Source organism: Staurois parvus, unplaced genomic scaffold (genome assembly GCF_062004578.1).
Source record: "Staurois parvus isolate SC_StPar_1 unplaced genomic scaffold, SC_StPar_1.0 ptg000031l, whole genome shotgun sequence".
NCBI classification, from domain to species: domain Eukaryota; kingdom Metazoa; phylum Chordata; class Amphibia; order Anura; family Ranidae; genus Staurois; species Staurois parvus.
Window position 1 is genome coordinate 9,121,682 of NW_028317827.1, and position 26,121 is coordinate 9,147,802.

At 39.2% G+C, this 26,121-nt stretch overlaps 1 protein-coding gene across 1 annotated transcript in view; it reads left to right on the forward strand.

Moving 5' to 3' along the window:
- PSMD14 (proteasome 26S subunit, non-ATPase 14) overlaps positions 1–26,121 on the forward strand; it is a 133,805-nt gene that overhangs the window by 65,580 nt on the left and 42,104 nt on the right. Inside the window, exon 6 of the mRNA XM_089659993.1 lies at positions 4,157–4,307. Within this exon, the coding sequence (XP_089516119.1) occupies positions 4,157–4,307 (151 nt within the window). The remainder of the gene's footprint in view (positions 1–4,156; positions 4,308–26,121) is intronic.

The following is a 26,121-nucleotide window of genomic DNA, read 5'->3' on the forward strand; positions in this document are numbered from 1 at the left end:
GAAGTTAAACAAAAATTTTCTTTTTACTGTACTTTTTTTTTTTTTCTCATCACATAGGGGACAAAAAGTCCCCTATGTGATGATTTTCTTTTGGTGACAGGTTCTTTTTAATGAGACATACAGGGCCTAAAGCATGTTGAAGCCTAATGCACACTAGCTTAAAAAAAATCCTGTGCTCTTGGCAGAAAACTACACAAATTCTGAGAGATTTTTTGTAGTTTTGGTACCAGTGTTTGAGCACTTAGTCTTTTTTTTTTTTTTTCTTCCTCTAAACACTCAGCTTATAAAAAGCCTCTATACTACCTAATGTGCATGGACACATAGGATAACATTAGTTGCTTCTACAGGCAAAACGCTTAACTCCTCTAGGAGCAATGTTTTTTAAGCCAGTGTGAATGAAGCCTTAAAATGATTATTTGAAAAGATCCAGAATTCTTTATCTCTACTTGTAATGGGTCAGCTAGTCAAAAAGTATCAGCTTAACATCTGAGGTGATAACATTCTCAAAAAGTAACCTTTACTCCTTATTTGCTTGCTCACCTGTCATGCTGCTGGATTCTCTTTGCTGAAAGTGAATTTTCTTCTGCTGAAAGTTACCAGCGCCAGAAACTCTTGCTTCTTTGGGAAAAGTAGGGGTATTAGTATTACCTTCAGCAAGGAGGATAGGAATTCTCTTTAGTTAAAGTACGTTTTTTTTTTTTGTTTTTTTTTTAATATTGATTTTGCAGAGTATTGGAATAAGCACCTTTTTGCAAGCAACATATTTTCACTTCTATTTGAATCCTATCTAACTTTTGGTGGTGTTAATAAAAAATAATAGAATCCCACACCATGAAGAAGTCCTTATTGCAAAAAAATAAAATTAACAAGTCCTGAAGTGTAAATCCATTGTTAATCATGTCTCCTGTGGTGTAGATCCAGTGTCAGTCATAGCAATCCCCCATCCATCTATGTTGATCTGTCAAACTCCTGCGACTAAATGATAGATCCCCAGCTACTGTAGTAATTTAAACAAACCAGTCAGGGATAGGTTACATCGCTGACCATATATGGTCATTGATTTCACCCAGAATTCCTGGCTGTTTTTTATAAACAAAAAACAGCAGCTTTAATCTGTCATTAGGCTGCAGTAGTGTGGCAGAGAAACATCCTGGGGCAACATGTTGTTTTGGTTGATACTGGATTTACATCGATGGACGTCAAAAGTGATGGTGGATTTACATTGCAGGACATCGTTTACTTTTTTTCATATATGTGGCAGCACGGCGAGTGAGCCTCAATGCTTGGTTACCATATATATGCTTTCATGGGGCTCCAATATTGTTTATTAATTTTTGGGGGAATGAGTAATAAGGGGTTCTAATGTACCCCATACTTCTTTCTGGGGAACTGGATGTCGGGGTGAGGTCCTTGTCCCACAACATGGGGACAAAGTGCTTTGCAAGGGGTGGAAAGCTTTACCCTGTCCCACAGTTCTCCTCTGCATGGTGCCTTCTTTCCTGGCAACCCAGGCTGTATGCTGTCTTTTCCCCCTTTAATATGTGGTTTATTGCCAACAGATTAATTTTTTAATGTGATAGCAAATACGATAGCAATAAAGTTAAGTTACAAAAAAGAAAATGTGTTAATAAAATGATAGCTAACTCTAAAATCTGTGACCTGTAGAGGCTTTTAAAGCAATGCATAAGACAAATGTGGGTATCATAGTTTGTCGCTGTTTCACTGGCATGCGGTTTTGAGGCTTGACATGTTTGGTATCTACTGTATTAGCTTGCAACCTCATCGTTTTATATTTTACAAACAAAAAACTGAGTAATATATTTGTGTGCACTAAAATGCACTTTAGTGTATTTATCTATATCAAATATGGGTTTGATAAAAAGTTGGGTAAGTATTGTGGGGCATAAAAATTGCAGCTGCCACCATTTATTCTGCAGGGTCTGGAGAATGTTTTTGGAGTTTTATCTAATCTTCAGGCCTAAACTGTGCATTTTAACATATTAGAAAAATGTCTCTTGCAGTGAAAAGGTCAAGCTGCATGATAAGACCCACTCCATGCACAGTATTTGGGTTTGCGGACTTCACTGCATTTGCTGAACCTCCTACAAACCAATCTTTGCCTGGTTCATTCATTTCTAGTAGAGACCTACACAAACCTGGATTATGCCATAGCTGCTTTCACTGTCTTTTTGTGAATTAACTGGGGAAACTAATCACTTTATCAGCATAATAATTAGAATATACCCATTGAGATAGAATTGCTAGTTTAAAAGCAACTGACCAGGGGTACCTGGAATCTTCAGTTGGCAAGCTCCATTCCTTTCTTATGGGGAGTTGGGATCCACGTTAAACTGTACATTCTTCTCAGAATGTGAGCAGATTCCAATATTCCATCTGCATTCTTAAAGCCTGCAGAAACACAAGGAAGCCTGTAGGCACCATAGGGTAGACACTTTTAAACCAACAGTTGTGATTTTAAACCTATTGCCTCATAAAGTGTATGTATAGCCCAAACTTTTTTTTTTTTCCATCTGTGTACCTTTGGAGAGATATCCATTCACTCTCTCTCCTGGAGAAAGTTAGAGAAAATCTCCCCCCAAATTGAGGAAAGTTCCTCTCCTAGCTGTCCCCAGAGCTTCCTTATTATTTTCCCCCTTGTTTTTGTTCTAGTGATAACACTAACATTTTGGATTTCCCATTACTTTTGGGTCTCAGTAACAATGGTCAAAGGACAAACCTAGAGCCATAATTTGCCCTGCTGATCAGAGTAGAGTGGGCAAGTCTGTGTCCACTGTTTATGACGAAGCTGATCAGAGGAGAGCGTGAGGAGGACAAGTCCGTTTTTATGCAGAATGGGCTCTGTCTGTGTCCGCTGCGCATAAACTGAGCAGACATGGACCTGTCATGTGACCGCTCTGCTCTGACCAGCCCTCCGATCTGATCAGCCTAGATGGGGGAGGACAGATCCCCTTCATATTTGTTTTTTGGTTTTTTTGGACGGGATCAGACCAGAGGTAGGTAGGTCCAAACTGACACAAGTCTGTTTACACCTGCTGGTCCATTGGAGTGAATGGACCTTCCAATCATGTCCGCATGAATAACTAACAGGTGGACTTGAATGCACCCTTTGTGTGAAAGGGGCCCAGCTCTCTGTAAAATAAATTCTTCTATGGCTAGTTTATACAAGCAGTATAGAAAACCTATGACTCTCCAAAGCTTAGCAGGTCATGCTGGGAATTGTAGTGTCACAACTGAGGTCATCTGCTTCTTGCATAACTATGTTACCACATAGTGGTTTTATTTACACAAAACTGGAGGAAAAGAATTACCCATAACAACCAATATGTTTTAGCTTACATTTGTAAAAAGAAATTGGAGAATTCATGGTTTGACAATAACTTATTTTTTTTCCTCCATTTGGCTGCAGTATCGCCCCTTTCAACGTATGTCCCACAGTTGCTAAATTGCATTGTCTAGCCGATTTTCACCATCATTATTATTGTTACGTTTAATAAACCCCCAGTGCCTTTTTTTTTTTTTTTTTGCATGTAATTTTTATGAGAGGGGGAGCTGAAGTTTCTGCCATCAGGACTGGTCTTAATTGCTTTATTAGTAAACAATTCTGTCTACAGAAATTTGCTCATGCTAATTCCATGTATCATTTTTTTTATTCAGTTTTATTCTTTACCTCTCAACAGTTGTCATGTGCATGTTCAAAATTCTTTTACTGCGAAGAAGAAAAAAAAAACTTCAAAATTAATGTTAGCAAAAGGCTCAGCAGCTGAGCGGAACAGTGCAAATTGCTTTTTGACTGGGTTCCTAGTTGTACTGCTGGTTTAATTGATATTTAAAGAGAAGATATTTACTCAAGTGCTGAAAGGGTAAAAACTGGCTCAGGGAAGGTGTGGTAACAGGGTGAAATCCTGAAAGCACGATCTACCATCGCTAATGTGTATCCCTTAATGATAGCACTCCTTTGTCACACTTATTCATGTTCATGCTTTCACAATGATACTATGGTGAATGTTCCTAATGGTGCCTGATTCACACCAATGAGTTTCCTGTTCCTTGTCCTAATTTATACCCTGTTAGCTTAATGCCTCTTTTCATAGCTGGCTTATGTTTGGGGAGTATGAATGGTCTTTTTTCGTTTCAGGCCCGAGATGGTGGTGGGTTGGTACCACAGTCACCCTGGCTTTGGTTGCTGGCTTTCTGGTGTCGATATCAATACCCAACAGAGCTTTGAAGCCTTATCGGAAAGAGCTGTAGCAGTGGTAGTGGATCCTATTCAGAGTGTAAAGGGAAAGGTACGGTACAAGCTGTTTTGTTGGCTAGCACTGTCTAATGTGTACTGCTCAGCCACGAGCATTTACTGTCTTGCAGATCATTCCATGCTTCGCTGTACTTAACCACTCGCCATTGTAAACTTCTTTCTTTTCATCGTCTGAGCTGAAGCGTTCAATTAATACAATACTTTACTCCCAAGGGGCTCGTTTGCCTCCGTGATTAAACCAGCTTCTGCAACTTGGCTTAAACACGCTGGCTCCTTAAACTCATTGTTGTTTAATCGGACGGACTCATGTTTTCTAAAGTGGGCTACTCATATCGTTCGAGTCTCTTAGGATTACAGGGTGCTTATCCAATCATATCTGTCGAACCTCTAAATCACATGCTTTTCTCCCTGCTCTGAATCCTCTTCACATTGGTCTACATTTTAATGTTTTTCTAAAGACAACATCCCAACAAGCGCCTTTTTTTTTTTTTTTTCTTTTTTTTTTTTTCTTTTTTTGTCCCAAGGAAACAGATGAATGCTTTAAGTATGCCTAATGCATTTGAAAAGAAATTAACTTGGAGAGCATATTGGGTTGTAGTTATCCTTTGTTGAATTCTCTTTTGTTCTTGTTTGGTTCTTTCTTTTTTTCTTTTTTTTTTTTATTTCGCTTCAGCCCCCATATGCCATTTTCCTATTTCCTGCCTCGTGACAGCAGGGTGCAGGTCTATTATCACCTTCACAGAGCTGTCTGCAAATGTGAGAGGCAATTCGATTTTGCTCAGCCACAGGGAGAGTGGATTAGAAAAACTCACAATCTCCCGAAATTGTCTTGAATGCTTTACTGCTTTAAAATACTGCTGAGGTGTCTTGTTGGAACATGTCACTTCCATTGTAATGTAAAATAATAGATATGATAAAAATGATCGCAATGCATTATTACAGAAGTTTTCTCTTCCCTCTTAAAATAACCCGTCATTATGTATCTCGCTAAACATTGTATGCCGCAGCCCAATCGCGAACGCTTTCTGTTTTTGCAGAAGCACAATGATGGCAAGCTGACTTTTTTATATATTTCTGGGTGTTTGCGACAGTTTGTGCGAATGGAAAAAAATGGACGTTTTTGTGCATGCCGAGTCGTCTCTTATTTGTTGTGATTATTATATTAGCAAACTAATTATTACTTTCTGAAAGGCTGGGATGTATTAGATGATCTCCAATTAATGAATGAGCTAATTGGATCAGCGAGGTGTCATTTTTACAGTAATAAAGTGAAGACACTCGGGGTAAATTGAGATTACCATCATGCTATGAGATTTTAGACATGTTTTGCAATCACTAGTAGATTCACTGAATTAAATCTGTGCAAGAACCAACTGTCGCCATAAATCAGATATGATGCGGCAAGGTTATAGGTTACCATGCGGTAGCTTGAACAGCAACAATTCTTTTAAGAAGGCTATTATTCGTTAAAGCAGATCTTATGGTGCAGGGTCATAGCTTTCTATGGCAGCCTAAAGCAGGGCAAACGTGGCTCTTATATTTTAAAATTCTGCTGTTGTTGCAGAATAAATGGCAGTGGAAAGTCTGCAGTTTTGGTTCATTTTAGCTAAATACTTTACTGTAATGAGTTGCAGTTAGGAGCTCCTTATGCTGCAGTATACCTGGAACGCTGCAGATATTTTTTCAGTTCTTGTTGCAGCAATCTTGACATTAAAAGACAAAGTGAAAATGTAGTACCATCTTTAATTGGTGAGCTAATGCATGTCTAAATGCTGTTTCTTTTGTTTTGTTTTTATTCATTTTAACACTATAGAAGGAATGGATGAGAGTTTAAGGTGGGCACCCAGGTGAAAAATGGTTAACGAGATTTTAGGAGGTCAATATTAACCCAAATCACTTTGCTTAGCTAGAGTACTAATTGGGGTTGGGAGATTTCACCAAGTTACTTGTCTGTAGGCAATAGTGTTCTAGCCTTATTGTGTATTTTGTGTCAGACAAAAAATGTGTTTTTGTATTTTTTTAAATTTAATTTTTTTAGTTTTGGAAAGAATATTATATCCTCACTAGTTTTAGTGCAGCCTTCTTACATGTTGTGTGTAAACAAAGAGGTTGACAATAGCAGTTCATGGATTTAGTGGAGCTTTTATTAGGATACATTGACCAATCTTTAAATGTAAACAGCCACCTAAAATGCATAGAAATCTTTGAGCGGGTCACACTTACGTTTAAAGCATGAGAGCAGACACTATTTATGTAATATGCATATGTAACTATTTTTTGGAGCATTTCGGAAATATATATATATATATATATTTGCCTGTATATTTGCAGATTTAGGCCTCTTGCACACTGCTGCCTAAAAACTTGAAATTTTTAGGCACACGTGGGTTTTTTTTTTTTTTTAATTGATTTTTTTTTTTTTTACTCCATTTGCAGCCCATTGTTTTCAATGCGTCTGTACACACAGGCACATACACATGTGCTGGCACATAGATAAGTATAAAAAAAATACAGAAATCTGAGTTGCCAGTCAGTATATTACAAGAATAAAAGATCAATTTTATAAGGTTAAAATTGCATTCTGAGAGCTAGAATTTATTTTACTCTTGTATGCACATATATCACCCGTACATGCTTAAAGGATATCTGGTAGCTAAATAGAGTTGTGTACATTAAACTGCTCTAATCTGTATTTTCATCGACTATTTAGTTTCAAGTCAGTAATTTTTTTCATTATATAATCTCCTTTTAGCTTTGATATGCAAAAAAAAAAAAAATTTTTTTTTTTTTTTTTTTTTTTCCCCTCAAAAACTGGTTTATGACTCTGGTAGGCAAAAGGCATAATGAAGCAGCTGTAACAGTGTGCCTATTGCACACAGTTGTGTTGAAATAAATAATATGCTTCTTTTGTGTCTTGCTTTCTCATATGTAATAAATCATAGACATTAATTTTTAATGTATATATTGGTTACATTTTATAAACACAAAGTCCCTGCTTGCAACTTCTTTGATATTGGAAATGATGTTGATGGATATTGTACCAGAGAATGGTACTGCATGAAATTGCAGAATTGTGGCTGTGCCCTATAGTATATGACACAATTCACTTGCATCTCAGTCATTATTCAGACCATCAGAGCTTGCACTCTAATGTCTCTTTCAACTTTTATTGTCTCACATTTTCTCACTAGGGCCAAACTTTATCACAAAACATTATCACAGCTGCTGTTTTTCCTAAAATGTTTTATAAGTTAAAGTGGTTGTAAAGGCTGAAAGTTTTTTTTTTTTTTTTTTTTTACCTTCATGAACTCTGTGCTTGAAGGTAAAAACCTGTAGCATCCCCCCCCAGTACTTACCTTGGCCCCCTCTCGATTCAGCAGTGTGCACAAGAGCAGTGGTTCTCCCAGAACTCCCCCTCCTCATTAGCTGAGACAGTCCCTGAGGCTGTCAAACACAGAGATTGGGGAGTGAGCAGAGCGCGGGGCCGAGCTGCACTATGTGAATAGACACGCAGAGCAGTGGCTCAGGAGTGAACCTGGTTGGCTGCCCCAATATCAAGCTGCTTGCTATGAGGCCACAAATCAAGGAGCATCTTATCCTGCAATGCACTTGAGGATGAGATCTTCACTCAGAGAATTCAAGGAAAGCCAGGCATAGTTCATACAATGTCATCATTTATTGTGCTTTGGACTATATAAAAAGTCACATCAACAACCACATAAGCGAATCCACAAAGGTGCATGCATGGAAATCCCAAATCAGCAGGGTGGAAAGTATCACTTCCCAGTGTGCCAAGGATGGATAGAGGGATCGCTGGATGGCCAGAGCAGTAGGCAGCGGTGCCGCCTGCCGCCGGGGACTCCAAGCCTCAGCCTACTGTGGCCGGAAGTGATACAGTATATGAGTAGAAGTGGTCCCAGGAAGGTGCCATGGTGAGAGTACCAGTTAGTGATGTATTCCAGGGCCAGACTGGAAACCCTTCAGGCTGGGACCGGACCATGAGTCGCCCCTCAGTGATGGATGGTGGGCATATGGACCATGTAGAACACAGGCCAGTAGAGTCAGACTACATGTTTTGGACCGAGCCCCTTCATCAGGTTACAAAGCAGGGTAAGGCGCTCCTTGGTTTGTGGTTTTTTTAGATACTCTCATAATTGTTCATATGCATAAGTGAGCAGCCATATCTCTTGCCATTCTGCATATAAACTATTGTGGTATTGTTCTAGCGCCCCCTCGCCATGTGTGTTTCTTTGTGCTTGCTATGAGGGCAATCGCCAGGAGAGAACGTTCAGGAATACCGGCGTGGAGCCCTAGAAGAGAGGAGTATCAGGGTTGCTCTGTGCAAAACCATTGCACAGAGCAGGTAAGTATGACATGTTTGGTTTTTCTTTGTTTTTTTTTTATAATTGCCTTTAATATCACTTTAAACACAATCAAGTTTCTGAGGCTTTCCTTTTTAGTGAAATAGTTAAACGTTTTGGTGAGCCAACCCAGGAGGGGGTTAAACCCTAGCTGCCACTTACAGGTATTTCCAAGTTGTTTAGTAAATAGAGCTGGAGTGATGAAATCTCAAAGGAAAATGGGAAGAAAATGCACATACTCTGAGGAATCTCTTTCTATGGCTGAAATTGACATTGTATAAATAATTTCAATGTGTCTCAACTCTGAGCGCACAATCACAGTAATTCAGTGATATTCATTTGGCATGAGTCAGTTTCATTTCTTTGTGCTTTCCAGTGAAAATGGCATAAAAAGTCTGATTTGCCTGAATTTTTTATGTCGAGGGGCTTACAGAGGAAGGGGGATGATGTTTTTCAGTCGTGGCTGCCTGACAGTGCATGGCAGCAGAACTAACACACACAGGGTGCTCTCACAGGGTCACATGTTCACTTAAATTTTTAAATATCCAGCAAGCTTTGCAAGAGTTTGATAGCCGATCTGTTGCAGGTGATAAAAGATGTTTAGATGGGATATTAGAGTTTTCCCTCCTTATTCCACACCTGGCAGATCAACAATGCTTGTGTGATCACAGAATACATTACAATGGCATGGTTGACTTCAAATCAGAACTGTGCATTCAGGTTACTTTGCGTGGTAAATGAAATGTAACATGTAAAATCAACTGTCAGCTGCTTTCAGTCTCTGTTATATAACCAGAAGGGCATAAGAAACTGATTTTAAAGGGAAACTAACTGTTTGGGATTATTTTTATTTGAATACAGTTTAAGAAAGGTAATATTCTGGGTTTTTTTTAATACCGTATACATTGATTGTTTTGTAAGTAATTGTTTTAACCATGACAAAGGATTCCTAGAGCCACAAGGATTACCGAGAGAGACGGCATAGCAAATATAGATCTTATTTAGACATGGCTGTCTCTTGCTGAACTGTTTACGGAACCCTTTTGATATAGGATAGCACTACACCGACTCATCCAGTCCAGTGTGTAAATTTCACCTTGATGTATTGATCCTTTTAAACAGTTATTTTTTTCAATAGGTGCTAAAGAGGGAGAGAACAGTAAAAATTTGTATTTCTAAATATAAAGGATAAAGGAAATGTGTGTGAAATGTAGATACATTACCTTTTAAAGAAACCCTTGCATTTCCATTTCTTACTAAAGAATATGCAAATCCTCACCTTGTGAAATATCCCATTCAGTGTAGATTTGAAGTGTATTTACATATAAAACACATTAAAAATACCCCCACCCCTTTTTTTTTTTTTTTTTTCATTTTAAAGTGATCACATACCCTCTGTTCTCAAATGCGTAATCGGTGATCAGAGGAATGAGAAACAGCAGGACACTGATCTTTCCAGTGAATTGCTGGGGGGGAGCAGGGTGGCATGTCAGCACAGGTCTGATCATTGGATAAGCTTGCCAGTACAGCCAGAAAACTGACTATGCTGTGCTCTCATGCTTAGTGTGGTCAGTTTTTAATATAAAAGCGGAGGGACTGGCAGGGACACCAGGGATTTCACACAAACGAAGCAATACAAAGAGAATGGGATACTTTTTCATACAAGTACATGGTACAGCAGGCACATAGGAATATGAAATGTTGGGTTTGCATATTCTTTAACATTCTGTTCAGTGCTTATCAATATTTATGTGACTATTCCCATTTGAAGAAGCTATATAAACACACTATTCATTTTTTTTAAGCTGGACGTGGATTAAAGATCCTGCCTCCCACCCCAATTTCCTGATTTCCCTCCCCTTCTACCCCATTCAAATTGGCTAGCCCTTTTATCAAACAGGGACATCCTATCCATAGAAGACTTAATGGTGACTAAAAGGGACAATTTTTGTTCTCTACTGTCTCACAACACTGATGAATAGAAGGGAGGGCGAAGTGTAACTCTGCTTTGCTATAGATGTGTAAATCTAGGCTGGAGTAAAATCTTAGGACATGGAATAGTAGCCCACCAATGAATATTCCACAGATGGAGTCAACGTCAAAGACCTAGCTGCATTGCACTTGTCAACAAGATGGCAGTTTGTAACATTATACATGGTAATGTCTTACTTGACAGTCTGCAATATGATGTCTGGGTGGTTCTGCTGCCCTTGGCCTTAGCTTATGTTAGTTATGCAAACATCTGTCCCTGGTCATACCTTCTGGTATTGACAATATATTTACTTGTGATCTATAAATGGGAAGCAGAAATGTTACATTACATTTCTATGAACAAAACCTAAATATGTTGTCCCTTCCAACCTGTTACCATAAATCAGTGTAGATAAACTTCTGCCTTCACAGCTGCAGATTTTTATTTCTGGGGCTGTGCAGTTCTACAGGAATTGTGGCTATTCTCATTTAAAATCACAACTTTCCACGTGGACTCAGCTTTTTTTTTTTTCTCTTTTTTTTTTTTTTTTTTTTTTTTTTTACTTTTTTAAGTAGCATTTTTTCCTTAACAGCCTTGAAGTAATACTATGTTCATAGGGAATATAAGGAAGCTATTGGTGGTATAAATTAGACAAAGTTTCTCTGAACTACATTTCACCTTTTACACCTCCACTCCTACACCCCAGGCTGCCCGATTCTGGAACAAGCTGTCAAACTGGACCAAGCAATCAAATATATTTTTTCGGATTAAGCTTTCATACTAGAAAATGTGTAACCACCCCCCTCCCCTTTCTTTCTTTTTTTTTTTTTTTTTTAACCCTGGAAAGGTGGAGTCATGTTTGTTTAGGTGTCATCCAGGTCCTCATCTACTGTACATCTTAGAGTGAGGTGCTAGCTATAAAAACACTATCTAGTAATGTAAATCCTGGCACCTGTGCAGTTCTTGGTTGTGTTCATACATGTCATAATGATCACGTGCCCCTCCTGCTGCTGCCTCTCATCTTGTGATTTGGTACGAAGATACACAGTTGCACACACTGAGGATCCTCCTGCATGCCGCAGACTGATGACATCATGTCAGCTTAGGAAAAGCCACCCCACCAGACCTTAACGACAACGTATTATCAAGTATTTTATATTTTTCTGAAATAATTTTCTTTGTTTTGTGACTTGTCGGAAATATCTTGATGCCGTTACTGAAAGATTCACTTTGTTTCCATATACTTGTCTGACACTGCTCCTCGTTTGGTCCAGCTGCAGCTACTAGAACACAATCATGGCTCAAACGAGTACAGCAAGAATGTATATTCTTTAAACAGGATTTGTGTACTAATTATAAACAAGTCTATATGACAATGCAGCTATTACAGGTTGTATTAAAATACACATACCAATGTATTAGAATAGACCTTGAGGGTATGTACATATTGGCTTGCATCTATTTTTTCCTGTTTAGCTAATGCTGGCAAACTAAGCTTGTAAATAGTCTGATATATATATGTAAGGTATATAGTAATATTTGTTAATGTCTGTATACTTCCCCATATATTGATACAACAGATGATGATTAGCATATTTATGTTTGTTGTATGGGAAGCATAATTCTCAGCACGGATCTGGCATAACAAGTGGTGCTGGTGCATGCTTTTCCAGCATTGCTGTGGGAGGTTAGATCTGCCTAAAACCCACCTACCATTAAATAATATCTTCAGACAAGTAGAATCAGTCATCAGACTGCTAACATAACCCATAAAACATTATTTCTGTACTGACAAGTCAGTAAGCCTTCTCTGTTTACCGTAATCAGAGTTTTATGTAGTCTGCTGAATGTAGATTCTCTCGGTTGTTACACTGCTTTGCAATAGGACTGCAGTGTCTGATTACATGATTCTCTGATGTGTAACTTCTGTAACTCCATCTGTGTCACCTAAAGGATGCTGCACTGGGTGAAGATGAGCACACTTCTGCTAAACCTACTGCATATCAGTTAAGTGAACACAAGCTGTGTCCAGTCAGAGTGGTAAGCCCAGTCACTAAATTGCAAAAAATGTATGGTTTTCCCATCTGATAGGCTGGAGTTAGATAACCAACATCGAGGAGTTTTATTAGCAGAGAGCAGTGATATGCAATAATCTGTAGCAACTAGCTTTCAGTGTTAATAAATGGTGATACAGGGAAGGTTGTGTCTGTTGGTAATGGATTAATCAGATGTTTGGATGATTGGTCTATCATCACCACTATTCACTCCATTCCAGAGCAGCACAGTAACTAAGTGGTTAGCACTCCTGCCTTTCAGCACTACGTTTCTCTCTGACTCTCAGCCACAGCACTACCTGCCTGGAGTTTGCATGCTCTCGCTGCACCTACATTGGTTTCCTCCAGGTGCTCTGGTTCTCTCCCATGCTCCAAAAACATTCTGTTTAATTGGCTCCTTTCTAAATTGGCTCTAGTATATGTATGTATGTATGAACGTGAGTTGGGGACCTTAGATTGTAAGCTCCTTTAGTGCAGAGACTGATGTGAATGTACAATATATGTAAAGCACTGCGTATATTGACAGTGCTCTATACAGTGGGTATAGAAACCAATCCCCCTCCCTTATAAAATCACATTCTGTTGCTTTGCAACCTGAAATGAATCTTTATTTACTCCATTTAATCCAGCTGTATTTACTCAGTACAACTTATCCAAGTGAAAAATATAACAGCAACATATCAGAACTTAAAAAAAATAAAATAAAAAACAGAATCACTTAGTTGGAAAAAGGATCACCCCCTTGTGTCCGTATTTTGTTGAACCATGTTTTGCTTTAATTACAGCCTTTAATCTGTTGGGATGTCTCTATTTTGCCCCATCCACTTTTCCTTCTATCCTGACAAGTGTGCAAGTCCTTGCTGCAGAGAAATACCCCCATAACAGGATATTACCATCTCCATGCTTTACTGTAGGAATGATGTTATTTAGATGGTGAGCTGTATTGAATTTCCACAAGACATAATTTAGTGTTGTGGTCAGATTAAAATTGAATTATTTGGCCTCAGCACCTTTTTCTATGTGGCCTCAGAATCTTGTGTGTTTTGGCAAAGCGCAGTCATGACTGAATGTGACTTTTTTTTTTTTTTGAGGAGTGGCTTTTTCTTGCAACCCTCCCATACAGGCCACATTTGTGGAGAATTTGTGGTATTGTTGTCACATGCACACAATGAACACTGTCATAAATTCCTGCAAGTGCTTCAGAGTTGCTGTAGGCCTCTAGGTAGCCTCTCCGACCAGTTTCCTCCAGGCTCTTTCATCCAGTTTCGAGAGACGTCCTAATCCACGCAGGGTCTGTGTTGTAGCAGATACCTTCCACAACTTAATAGACTTCACTGTGCTTCTAGGCATTGATAAAGACTTTGAAAAGTTTTGTATCCATCTCCTGACTTGTGCCAGTCCGCAACTGTATCTTGGAGATCTTTTGACAGTCCCTTGTCACCCATAGTTGATTGTTTGCTTCAGTTTGAATCAGGGACTGAAATGCTCCAGGAAAGCTTTTTTTCATGCTGAGCTAATCAGAATGACCACATCTGATCAGAGTTGAAAGTCAAATGGCTTTGTGTGCCATTGAGAAGGTGATGAACTTCACCTGATTGAGTTCACAAGTCATTTTTAGGAGAGGGGTGATTCTTTTTCCAACTCATTGATTCTGTTTTTTAATTTTATTTAATTTTTTTTTCTGACATGTTGGTGCTGAGTCTTTCACTTGGATGTTATTGATTGCACTGAGTAAATACAGCTGTCTAAAACAAAAACTGTGTCTGTCTTCATTTCACGCTGCAAAACAACAAAATGTGATTATCTTAAAGGGGGTGATTCTTTTCTATACCCGCTGTAAGTACCTGTAATAAATAAATAAATGTCCTTTGTTCCTGTTAAAGAAATACAACCCATCATCTTTTACTTTAGAAGATTCCTGTCAGACTGATCTCTAACAACGAATACCTTTGATTGTTGTTATGCCTTACATGGGTCAAATGTTTTAGGCTTGTAGTATGTCATTAATAATGTACAACTTGACACAAACTGAGAAAGCAAAGGTTATTGGAAAGGGGTGAAACGACTGTATGTAATCATTCTCCCTTGGACCCGTGGCTGCTCCTGCAACTTCCATGTTGATAGAGATTCCCCGTAGTCTTCTATGAGCCTGCCAGGAGGTTGCATGAAGAAAAAGAAGCAAGATACAGGTGCTCAAGCTTAATCACAGCAATACTTTAATGGATGAATAAAAGCGTACAATTGCACATGTGACACTGCTGCAATGACTTTTTAGTGATGAGACTAACATGCAATTGCCAAGTAACCTAAAGTGTTACTAAACCCACAACAGTAAAATCAGTCTGTATATGCAGTAAAGCATGCTTGTTATACTCCCTGTAATACCTAAGGGGTTAATCCTCCACATTGTGTAAAAAGGCTTTTTGATCCTGTCTTTTCTGATCCTCCCCTTCTACTGTCCGCAATCCATCTGCTGATAGTACAGAGCTCTAGGAGTAACTCTGCACATGCTCAGTTTAGTGTGTATGGCTAGAGAGTTCTTTTTTCCTTAAGAAGGGTTCATGTAATCAGCACAGCGCCAATCAGCACAGTCCAGACAGAGGGTAAGGGGTTATGCAACCTCATAGGTCAGTCAGAGCAGAATGAAAACTCCTCCTAGAGGCTTTAACCAGTGCTTAGCTGATAGAAGTCAAAAGTATGCTATATGCTGCTGATCAGTATGGTATGGAGAAGTTTATATTTACTATAATAATAGCATTTCAATGCTCAGTTTAGTGTGTATTGCTAGAGAGATTTTTCTTTGAGAGGTACTTGTGATCAACAGTAAAATCAGTCTGTATATGCAGTAAAGCATGCTTGTTATACTCCCTGTGGAACCTAAGGGGTTAATCCTCTGCATTTTGTAAAAGTTCGTTTGATCCTGTCTTCTCTGCTCCTCCTCTTGTTCAAAGGTCCATGTCTTATCGCCTGATAAGACAGACTGAACTGTAGCCATTCTGCACATGCTCAGTTTAGTGTGTATTGCTAGATAAGTTTTTTTTTTTCTTGGTAGAGTGTATGTGATCAGCACAGGGCCAGTCAGCACTGTCCAGACAGAGGTCAGTGGTTTTGCATCCTCTTAGAGCAGAAAGAAAACTCCTCCTACAAGCTTTAACATGTGCTCTGCTGAACACTGATAGAAGTCACAGGACTGCTCTAACTGCTGATGATGAAAGTTATTTAGCAGTTTATATTTATTTAGATAATTGCATTTCCATGTTCTGTGTACTGTGGGAGACCAGATAGAGTGAATGCTGCAGGATACTGGGTTTAGTAACACTTTAGCGGTAATGACATTGTATTATTTGTCTACAGCATACGGCTTATCCAAGTGACAGTTTGTTAAAAATTAAAATATAAAACCGTACTGGAATATAAAGTGAAAAAATGAGACTTCAAGTGGGTTTTAAACATTGCATAAGGATGGGGTCCTGTATGCCCATTAGCTCCTACAAAGTTGTTAATTTGCCCCTAAAACAGCTTGTTTAAATACATCCCTTATAAGGTGTACAGATTTTATCTCTCAAAAAATTGCTGGCCTGCTTATTTGTGTTCTAGACTTTTATCACACACCAGTAGATTGCACTCATTGTTGTAACGTTTGTGTCACATTCTTTTAATACTGTGAGAAGCGATAAATTACTTGCCATTATTTTCTGCTGGAATTCCTCTGTAGCCTTGTGACTTGTCTCGATTGCTACTAAGCTGGTGTTATGTCTCTGGGTGCCAGCAAAAGAAGAGCTTTGTACAAAGCGGTGTAGGATTGCTAACATTGCTAGCAGTCAGGTATTTTTTTTTCCTTTTTCCCTATACCATGAAAATGTCAGGCAGTGTCTGACAAATGTGTAAATGGTACCATTTAAGATGTACAACAGTTTTATCATAGACCACATAAAAGATTGGCAAAAAGGAAATAATGCTTCTGAGCTATCATAATGAAATCATTGCCGTCTGTCCATTGAGATAGCCAGCTGTTGGATGCCAGTGTATGGTAGCGACGTGTATGTGCACATATAGTTTCACACTGTAGCATTGAATTTTAATTATCATCAGTGATCCTAAGGCCTCATGCACACTGGATGTTTTTCTATCTATCCTAAACATCTTTCCTCCTGGCAGTGGCATTTTGGCAGAAAAAATGCTTGACACTTGTAAAAGGTATTTAGCAGTTTATATTTACTAAAATAATTGAATTTCCATGTTGTATGTACTGTGGGAGACCAGATATAGTGAATGCAGGGTCACGAACTTGGTTCGACTTCAAGTGGAACTAAACTCATCTTTACAAAACCTTGCTAGCAGGCAGGCTTTATTGCAGAATACATTTTGTATATCTCTTCTCCCAAGGAAAAAAAATGTCTGCCACAGATGTTTTATTTGGGTGAATGTACACTGTATTTGTGTATGAGACCTGCCATTTCCCCCATTGTTTATAAGTTGCATCACCCCAGGCTGGCCAGTCAAGATGACTGAAGACGTCAAACCTGAAAAAGACTGGGCAAATGTGTCCGTGGCAGCAAAGAAGGATATTGTGGCTATTGCAGTGCTGAAGTGGGGTGTTTTGGTAGGTATGTCTTCCATAATGTGCAATGAAGATCTGATTTTAATCTGCTGCAGTTGAGGAACACTCACAGGTCTTGTCCCTCACCCAGTCTGTGAATAGAGAGTGAAAAGAGAAGCAATGGGATGTGTTCATCCCATTGTCACTATGCTCTCTATTCCTATCATGTATGTTCTTCTCCTGTCAGTATGTGCTTGTTGACAATGCCCCCATTCACAGAACACCTTGTTTTTTATTTTTTTTTTCATTGCATACACTGTGTTCTCTGAATGTATTAATTGGAGAGGAGGGATGGTGGTGTCACAATCTCCACTTCACCCCAATCAGAGAATGCCTTGTATTCGCTGGAAATAATACAAGGCTTTCTGTCAGTGTCAAGTGAACGACCCCCTGTGGTCAATGTACAGAGGAGAAACCACTGGACAAAGGTCTTGGAAGTTTGCAGCTATCACTGTAGTAGAGCCAACCACTGCAGTGATTTTCAGCTTCTCCAGTGGCCCCTCAGGTATGAGATATGCATGCTAATGTTGATTCAATGTTACATTCAACCTATGTAAGCGTGTAATAAAGATCATACCTGGGGTCCAGCTTTAGGATAAAATCTAAATTTAGGGGTTTGGCCCAGGTTGATTTACATATAAAGTCTTGGTTTAGGCAAAGGTAAGTGTAAGTATCATTACTCTACGACCACCCCCTCCCCCACATCTTCTTTCCCCAACCCTGCAACGTGATCAGACAGAGCTCATGGGAACATCTGCGCATATGCTATTATAGTGGTGCCCAAGGAAGGGCAGAGCCACCTGGGAGGAAGGTCCGATTTAATAGCTTCAAGGTTACTTTGACCAAAGAGCAATTCAAGGAAATGTTTTCTGATAAGCATTGACATGCAGAAATATGCACATGTGTAAATATTTTATTTTCATGTGTTCAGCTTTTAGCTAGTACGAACAGTCTTATTTTATTTGTTTATTTATTACAGCTACTAATATAGCGCCGTCAATTTACGCAGCGCTTTACATATATTGTATATCCACATCAGTCCCTAACCCTCAAGAAGTGTAAAATCTGTAACTCACATCCATATATACACATACTATGGCCAATTACCTTACCAGCATGTCTTTGGGGTGTAGGAGGAAACCAGAGTACCCAGAGAAAACCCATGCAGGCACAGGGAGAACCTGCAAACTCCAGACAGGTAATGGTGTGATTGGCCCTAGTGCTGCTAGGCAGAAGTGTTAACCGCTTTGCTACTATGCTGCCCACTTTCATCATGTGTTTTAATTCAAATGCTGTGGCTGAGGTTGTGTAAGGAGTCAGAGCAAAAATGCAGTCATAGCCACCCCTAACTGCAGGCTTCAATTAGAAGAACCCTAAGTTCTGGTTTCCATGGCCAGTATGCAGTATGGGAAGAGCTGTCATAAATCACAGCAAAGGGTTTTTTTTTGTTTCCCCCATTCTCCTGAATTATTGAATGGTGTTTAGTAAGACATCTGTCAACAAATTGGCCATCTTGGGTTCTGAATTGTTCTGGTGACAATGCTGCTGCAGACTTTCCCCAGTGCTGCTCACATATTCAGAAGCCTGGCCATTTGGTCATTTGATTTGTTGTATGATAAGGAGCTCAGATTATTTGATCGTCCTCTTAATCAGAGATATTATGACAAAAGGCCTAGGATTTTCACTTGCTGCCCCATGTTTCTTGTTTCAGGGTGGCTCTTTTCTCTTGCAACGTTCTATGGAACCACCCTTCCATGCAGAGACTAGAGTTTTATGTCCCTACACCAGGGTTGTCAACTAGGGTTCCTCCAGAGGTTGCTAGAGGTTCCTTGAACAATGGGCAATTTCTGCGCCTCATATAAGTTCTCACTGACACCATTGATCTTTTTAGATATCTGTAAGGGGGTAATTGTTCCCAATGACCACAAGTGTAAGGAGCATTCTTCCCACTGGCCATCACACTAATGTATCATGAAATGTAGATATAGTCATTTTTAGCAGGGGTTCCCTGAGACTGGCAAGTTAATTTAATGGGTTCCTCTGTGTTGAATAGATTGAGGAAGGCTGTCCTACACTGTGTGCATCAATAGAAACACCCACCCCCCATAAACTAGAATGCAAGGCTCTCCCCTGCTGCACCCCCCCTTTCTCTCCTTCCTTCCTTCCCCAAGCTAACTGACTGATTGGAGACTAATCTGTCCACTGTTACCACTTTCCTATGAAGACCTGAAGTTCAGGGAAGCAGCACTGAGAGCAGGAGCCAGCAACTTAAAAGTTGTAAGCTGCACTTGCTGGACTAAAAATTTTAACAAATAATTTTCAGTGGAGTATTTATTTTATTAAGCTCCATGTGTTAGTCTAAAAATGCTGAGGGTTAAATACATCTATAACTGAAGAAGACGTGTGCTCCCTTTTCTTTCTTTTTTTTTACAAAAGGAAATCTTTCTGGTATTTTGAAAATTACATAATGCCAATGACCATCTTTTATTGTATTTTATTTTTCTTTGTGGAAATAGGCCAAAAAGCATGACTAAAATTATTAGTAAAACGTTATATTGTGTTTGTGCTTTAGTAATTACTGAACGTATATTCAAAGGTGAAAATAATACCTTAACTATTATGATGCTTTCAGGAAAGCCAACACACTTAATACAATAAAGGAAGCAGCTCTTTGTTTGGAAAGTTGTATTGTTTATAAACAGCCAAGCCTCTATTTGTTTTCCAAAAAAAAATATTTATTTTGAACATTCCATAGGTCAGTCACCTGTCATGGTTTTTTGGTATGAATAAGAAATTCTGTCCAGTTTTTTTTCCCCTTCTCCTCTTTTCCAAATCATAATGGTTTTGAAAACGAACACAGATGTACAAAAAAGATGCAGCTTCTATTTTCTATTGACAGCTTCCAAATATTTAGTATTTAATTCCAAGACTTGCAATTAGTGCAGCAGCCATGCTACTGAAACCACACATCCCACAAGCTAATTACGTTTGCAAGGTCAGAAAAAATACATATTTCCAGGAAAAAAGGGCTGTATTAATGTGTATCTTTTACTTGGCTGTTAGATCACAGTTTGTTGATCTGGAGTATAATGTGTACAAATCACAAATTTGTCTGATAACAGAAAATTGGTGAGTGTGTGAGTGTGATTGTTTATTTGACTAACCAGTATATTCACAGCAATCGCTTCCAAATATCTCTGCAGTAAAGATGTGTTAATTACAAAACAGACAAGGTCTTCTATTATATTAAATCTTCTAACAAGAAGACAGCGGGAATCACACATTTAAATAGCATCATCAACCCTTATTTTAGCGCGGTGTTTTGATCCACGAGTTACATGTAGACCAAAGGTGCTATTAAAGACCGAGTGTATAAAATAGGCAGCGTTACACCCACAAAACGCATTCAACAAGCAAATAGACCTTTAACATAATTTTAACAAGACTACAAAATTATAAACTCTCATATTCTGACGATTCATGCGGCGTTAACGGGGGTTTTCCAAAGGTAGCCCGATCGCTAATGGTGTTCTTATAATTTGTCTCCTACAACTGTGACCCCATAAACCTTGAGGCACATGGTGAACTAAAAAAAAAAAAAAGTAGTTGAACCTTTTTTTTTTAAATTATTATTATAATGGGGTGATTGCAATCAGAGAAAGCTAAAAGTTTCCTAGTGATAGTAAATGTTCCTCTTACAAGGGTGGTATATTGTCACATTAAAGAGGAGCAGCTGTAAATTTCAATGAATACGCATTTTGAGCTGCTTTCGTGTATTTAGCATGATTTTTTTTTTAATTGGATTTGCATTCCATATTTGAATATTTTATATAAACTTGCAAATAAATGCTCCCTCTCATTTGTCCATTTATAAGGTATTGTGGTTAGCATACCTGTTTGAGGCTGGATTTGCACGGCTTGCGTTTAGTTTAGCATTCGTTGACACACATCAAATGCACGTTAGCTTACTGCCGCTGATATACAATTTTTTAACGTGTTGCAGTGATGTGCATTTTTTTTCTCTCCACAGCAGAAGCCAAAATACTTTTTTTTTTTTCCTTAACACGTTGTAGTGTGCACTGACCAATTGTAGTTTGTTGCACTGGATTTAAATGCAGCATGTTCTTTTTTCACCCTGTGCACATCAATGCAGCACATTGGGTTAAACCCCAAGATAACCTTTAATGTGATAAATGCACATCTTTTGTGCAGAAAAAAATGTGCATTTATTATTTTTTTTGACAGGAGCCTGAGGAGCATTGCACTTATGATCAGTGGATTGTTGGTGAAGTGTAAGGCTCCTGCGCACACTGCTTAGAGCTCACTGCCTGTACCCCTGTAGGGGCAGAAATGTCCTGAGCTGCAGGCAGTGTAAATTAACTATGACACGCTCACAGTTCGTTGATACAAGTCCACTTGCCGCAGTTGCAGATGGCACTTGTAGTTTAGATTCCTGTGAATGAATGTCGCAGCTGTGGAGATGGCGCTGTACAGCTGCACCATTTTTAAAATGTGTCAGTGGACGCAGGGAGAAGGACCCCATCAGCTGTTGGGCGGGGGGCTAGTGTTACATGTAACTAAATGTGAACTTAAGCTTAATAATAGTCTCTTTTCAGGATTTTTTTTTTTTTATTATTCCAAATAAATATTTAATGTTACTTGTCTTGCCTGAGGCTACAGCGCAACATTATGACAACGTCCAGCCATGTGGTGCATCTCCTTAGTGACTGTACACATTTGTCATGTAATCCTCAGCCCAGCAGATTTTGGCCCCCTAACTAGCACTGTACGCCCATAGCACCGCAAGGTCATTCCCTTTGGCACTTCCATAAAGCAAGGATTCTCATGCCCTTTGGTATCAGGCAGAGGCAGCAATAATGGAGATTGTAAACATAATAAATTGCAAAAACTATTGTATTTATCAAAATGTGCATATTAAATAGTTTAATTGCAGAATGCTCCACAGAAGCACCAGAAGTTGCACCACTCAGCTTGATTCTCTTTTGAGTAGAACTGCACATTCTGGCCTTGTCTGCCATCCACATCCGAGGTGTGAAAAGTTGGTAGGTGGACTTTCTCAGTCATCAGCATCTTGTTCTGAGGGAATGGGCTCTCCATCTGGAGGTCTTCAAAGCCCTATTCCTCAGGTGGGGGATGCTAATCATGGATCTTCTTGCACCCAGAACAAACTTGACAGGTTGGTCCCAGGGTCTGGGGACCCTCAGGCCTTTGCTGTGAATACTAAGGTGACTCTGTGGGATCATGTCCACCTGATATACGCCTAGCTTCTCCCTCACCTGCTCTTCAGGACTGAGATGAAGGGCATCCCAGTGATTCCCATTGCACCGAACTGGCCCAGGAGGGCATGGTGCTCACACTCAAACTTCTGTTGGACTCTCTGTGGGCCCTTCTGGATCAAACAAACCACCTGTCCCAAGGTCTGGTCACACACACACAGCAAATGCGCTGTCACTTATTGGTAAGAAAGATGGTAATCACGTAACTTGCAGATATTTCTGTCAGAGTATATTAGTTAATCCTTTTTTTTTTTTCTAACTACCTTCTATTTAACTCTCTTTCTTCATTTTATACCTTAAAAAAAAGAACATAAAAGGCATCCTTGAACATGTCTGTTAAGCACCCACTGAGGTGTTTTTTTGCATCATGCCGTGGTGTAATTAACACCTATTTTGCCCACAAAACATTACAGCGCTAGATATCAGTAAATCTATTTAAGCATATAATGCTCTAGTAAAAGGCATACATTTCACAACCCACATGCAATACGATAAAACCTTACTATGACACAAAGTTTGCAATACAAATGTAGGTTTGGATACATATATATATATTTTTTTTTTTTTGGTGTGTGTGTATATATGTATTTACACACATTGACACTTTGTTTTGTTGTAGCTTCTAATTTTATATCCCAGGTTGTTTAGTATACTGGCTTCGTTGCTGTTGCTATAGTAATGCCAGCTGATTCTCTTGTTTTATGCTTACTTAAAGGATGGCCATATTTACTTGAACTACCAAAAAAATACTGTTTGTGAAAACAATCTGCTTGCAGAAATGTAAATTCATGCACATTTTACATATGGGAAAATATTGTGGGTATAGTTGAATAACCCATGAAGTCCTTTATATACCTAGCTTCATATTTTCATACTCGTAACTACTGTTCTGTTAAATTCTGTTTTTTTTTTCCCGTGAAAATCCTGAAATTTTGTGTGTGTATATACACAATATCTCACAGAAGTGAGTACGCACCTCAATTTTTTAGTAAGTATTTTATTCTATCTTTTCATGTGACAACACTGAAGAAATGACACTTGGCTACAATGTAAAGTAGTGAGTGTACAGCTTGTATAACAGTGTTAAATTGTTGTCCCCTCAAATAACTCAACACACAGCCATTAATGTCTAAACCGCTGGTAACAAAAGTGAGTACACCCCTAAGTGAAAATATCAGAATTGGGCCCAATTAGCCAATTCCCCTCCCCGGTGTCATGTGATTTGTTAGTGTTACAAGGTCTCAGGTGTAAATGGGGAGCACGTGTGTTAAATTTGGTGTTATCGCTCTCACTCTCTCATACTGGTCACTGGAAGTTTAACATGGCATCTCATGGCAAAGAACACTCTGAGGATCTGAAAAAAAATTGTTGCTCTACATAAAGATGACCTAGGCTATAAGAAGATTGCCAAGACCCTGAAACTGAACTGCAGCACGGTGGCCAAGACCATACAGTGGTTTAACAGGACAGGTTCCACTCAGAATAGGCCTTGCCATGGTCGACAAACGAAGTGCATGTGCTCAGCGTCATATCCAGAAGTTGTCTTTGGGAAATAGACATGGATTACTGGAACCATGTCCTGTGGTCTGATGAGACCAAGATAAACTGATTTGGTTCAGATGGTGTCAAGCGTGTGTGGCGGCAACCAGGTGAGGAGTACAAAGACAAGTGTGTTTTACCTACAGTCAAACATGGTCTGGGGCTGCTTGAGTGCTGCCGGCACTGGGGAGCTACAGTTCATTGAGGGAACCATGAATGCCAACATGTACTCTGACATACTGAAGCAGAGCATGATCCCCTCCCTTCGGAGACTGGGCCGCAGGGTAGTATTCCAACATAACGACCCAAAACACACCTCCAAGATGACCAATGCCTTGCTAAAGAAGCTGAGGGTAAAGGTGATGGACTGGCCAAGCATATCTCCAGACCTAAACCCTATTAAGCATCTGTGGGGCATCCTCAAATAGAAGGTGGAGGAGCGCAAGGTCTCTAACATCCACCAGCTACATGATGTCGTCATGGAGGAGTGGAAGAGGACTCCAGTGGCAACCTGTGAAGCTCTGTTGAACTCCATGCCCAGGAGGGTTAAGGCAGTACTGGAAAATAATGCTGGAAAATAATGGCCACAAAAAATATTGACTCTTTGGGCTCAATTTGGACATTTTCACTTAGGGGCGTACTCACTTTTGTTGCCAGCAGTTTAGCCATTATGGCTGTGTGTTGAGTTATTTTGAGGGGACAGCAAATTTACACTGTTATACAAGCTGTACACTCACTACATTAGATTGTGGGTGTCAATTCTTCAGTGTTATTACATGAAAAGATATATTTACAAAAATGTGAGGGGTGTACTTCTGTGAGCTAGTGTGTGTGTGTGTGTGTGTGTGTGTACATACATACATATATATGTATACATATGCTCGCTCGCTCAATTGGATTGAGATCTGGAGAATTTAAAGGCCATGTCAACATCCTAAACTGGTCATCGTGTTTCTCAAACCATTCTTGGATTCATCAGACCACGCCACCCTTTTCCATTGCTCCTTTTGACACTGGACACGGGTCAGCGTGACTGGTCTACAGCTACACAGCCCCATATGCAACAAACTGTGATGCCCTGTGTGTTCTCACACCTTTCTAACAGAACCAGTATTAACTTTTTAAGCAATTTGAGCTACTGTAGCTCTACTATTGGATTGTACTATAAGGGCCAGCCTAAGCTCCCTACACACAAGGAGCCTTCACTGTTCGTGACCCTGTTACTGGTTTTCCTTCCTTAGACCACTTTTGGTAGGTCCTGACTTTTCACAAGAGCTGCAGTTTTGGCGTTGCTCTGACCCTATCTTCTTATAATAAATTAATCTTCACCATAAAAGGTGATTTTCTTCAATACAACAAATATACAAAAATTACTCAAAATCTAGGCAATTATAAAAATAAAATGTGTTTTAAACATTTGTAATATGCTGCACAACCAGAACCCCTCCCCCCTGGGATGAGTACAAGGGCACCCCACTGGAGCAGCTGCAAGAGAGAAACCGATGAATTGGAAATAAAGTATGGTCACTGTTGATATGTAGCAGTGCAATTCTATCTTTATCAAAATAATAAATGTACAACTACATAGAGATTTTAGGTAGGCGGGGTCTAGTAAGGGACCAGCAGGAGGTGCATTGTCAACCCATATTTCCTTCACAATTAATCATTATTGGAATGGCTGGCTTAGTATCAGAACAGCATAAAACATTGACTCTCCTATTTTAGGGAAAAACACAATGAGAAGAGACAAAGGATAATATAATCCTTCTATAATAGTGAACACTACATAAATTACAGGATGAAAGGAATAAATCTTGTATTGCACAGGCCTTGACAAAAGAAATGCCCTTATGGGATAAAGAAATTCTCTGTATTCATTCAGGAGGTACCATAGTATATTCATTTATCAAAGATTTGAATTTGGCTACAGCCACATCCATCCGGAAATACAGATTGATATCTAGGTAGAATTCTAACTTATTAATGCATATATTTCCCCATAATTTACTCCCATCCTCACTCTTA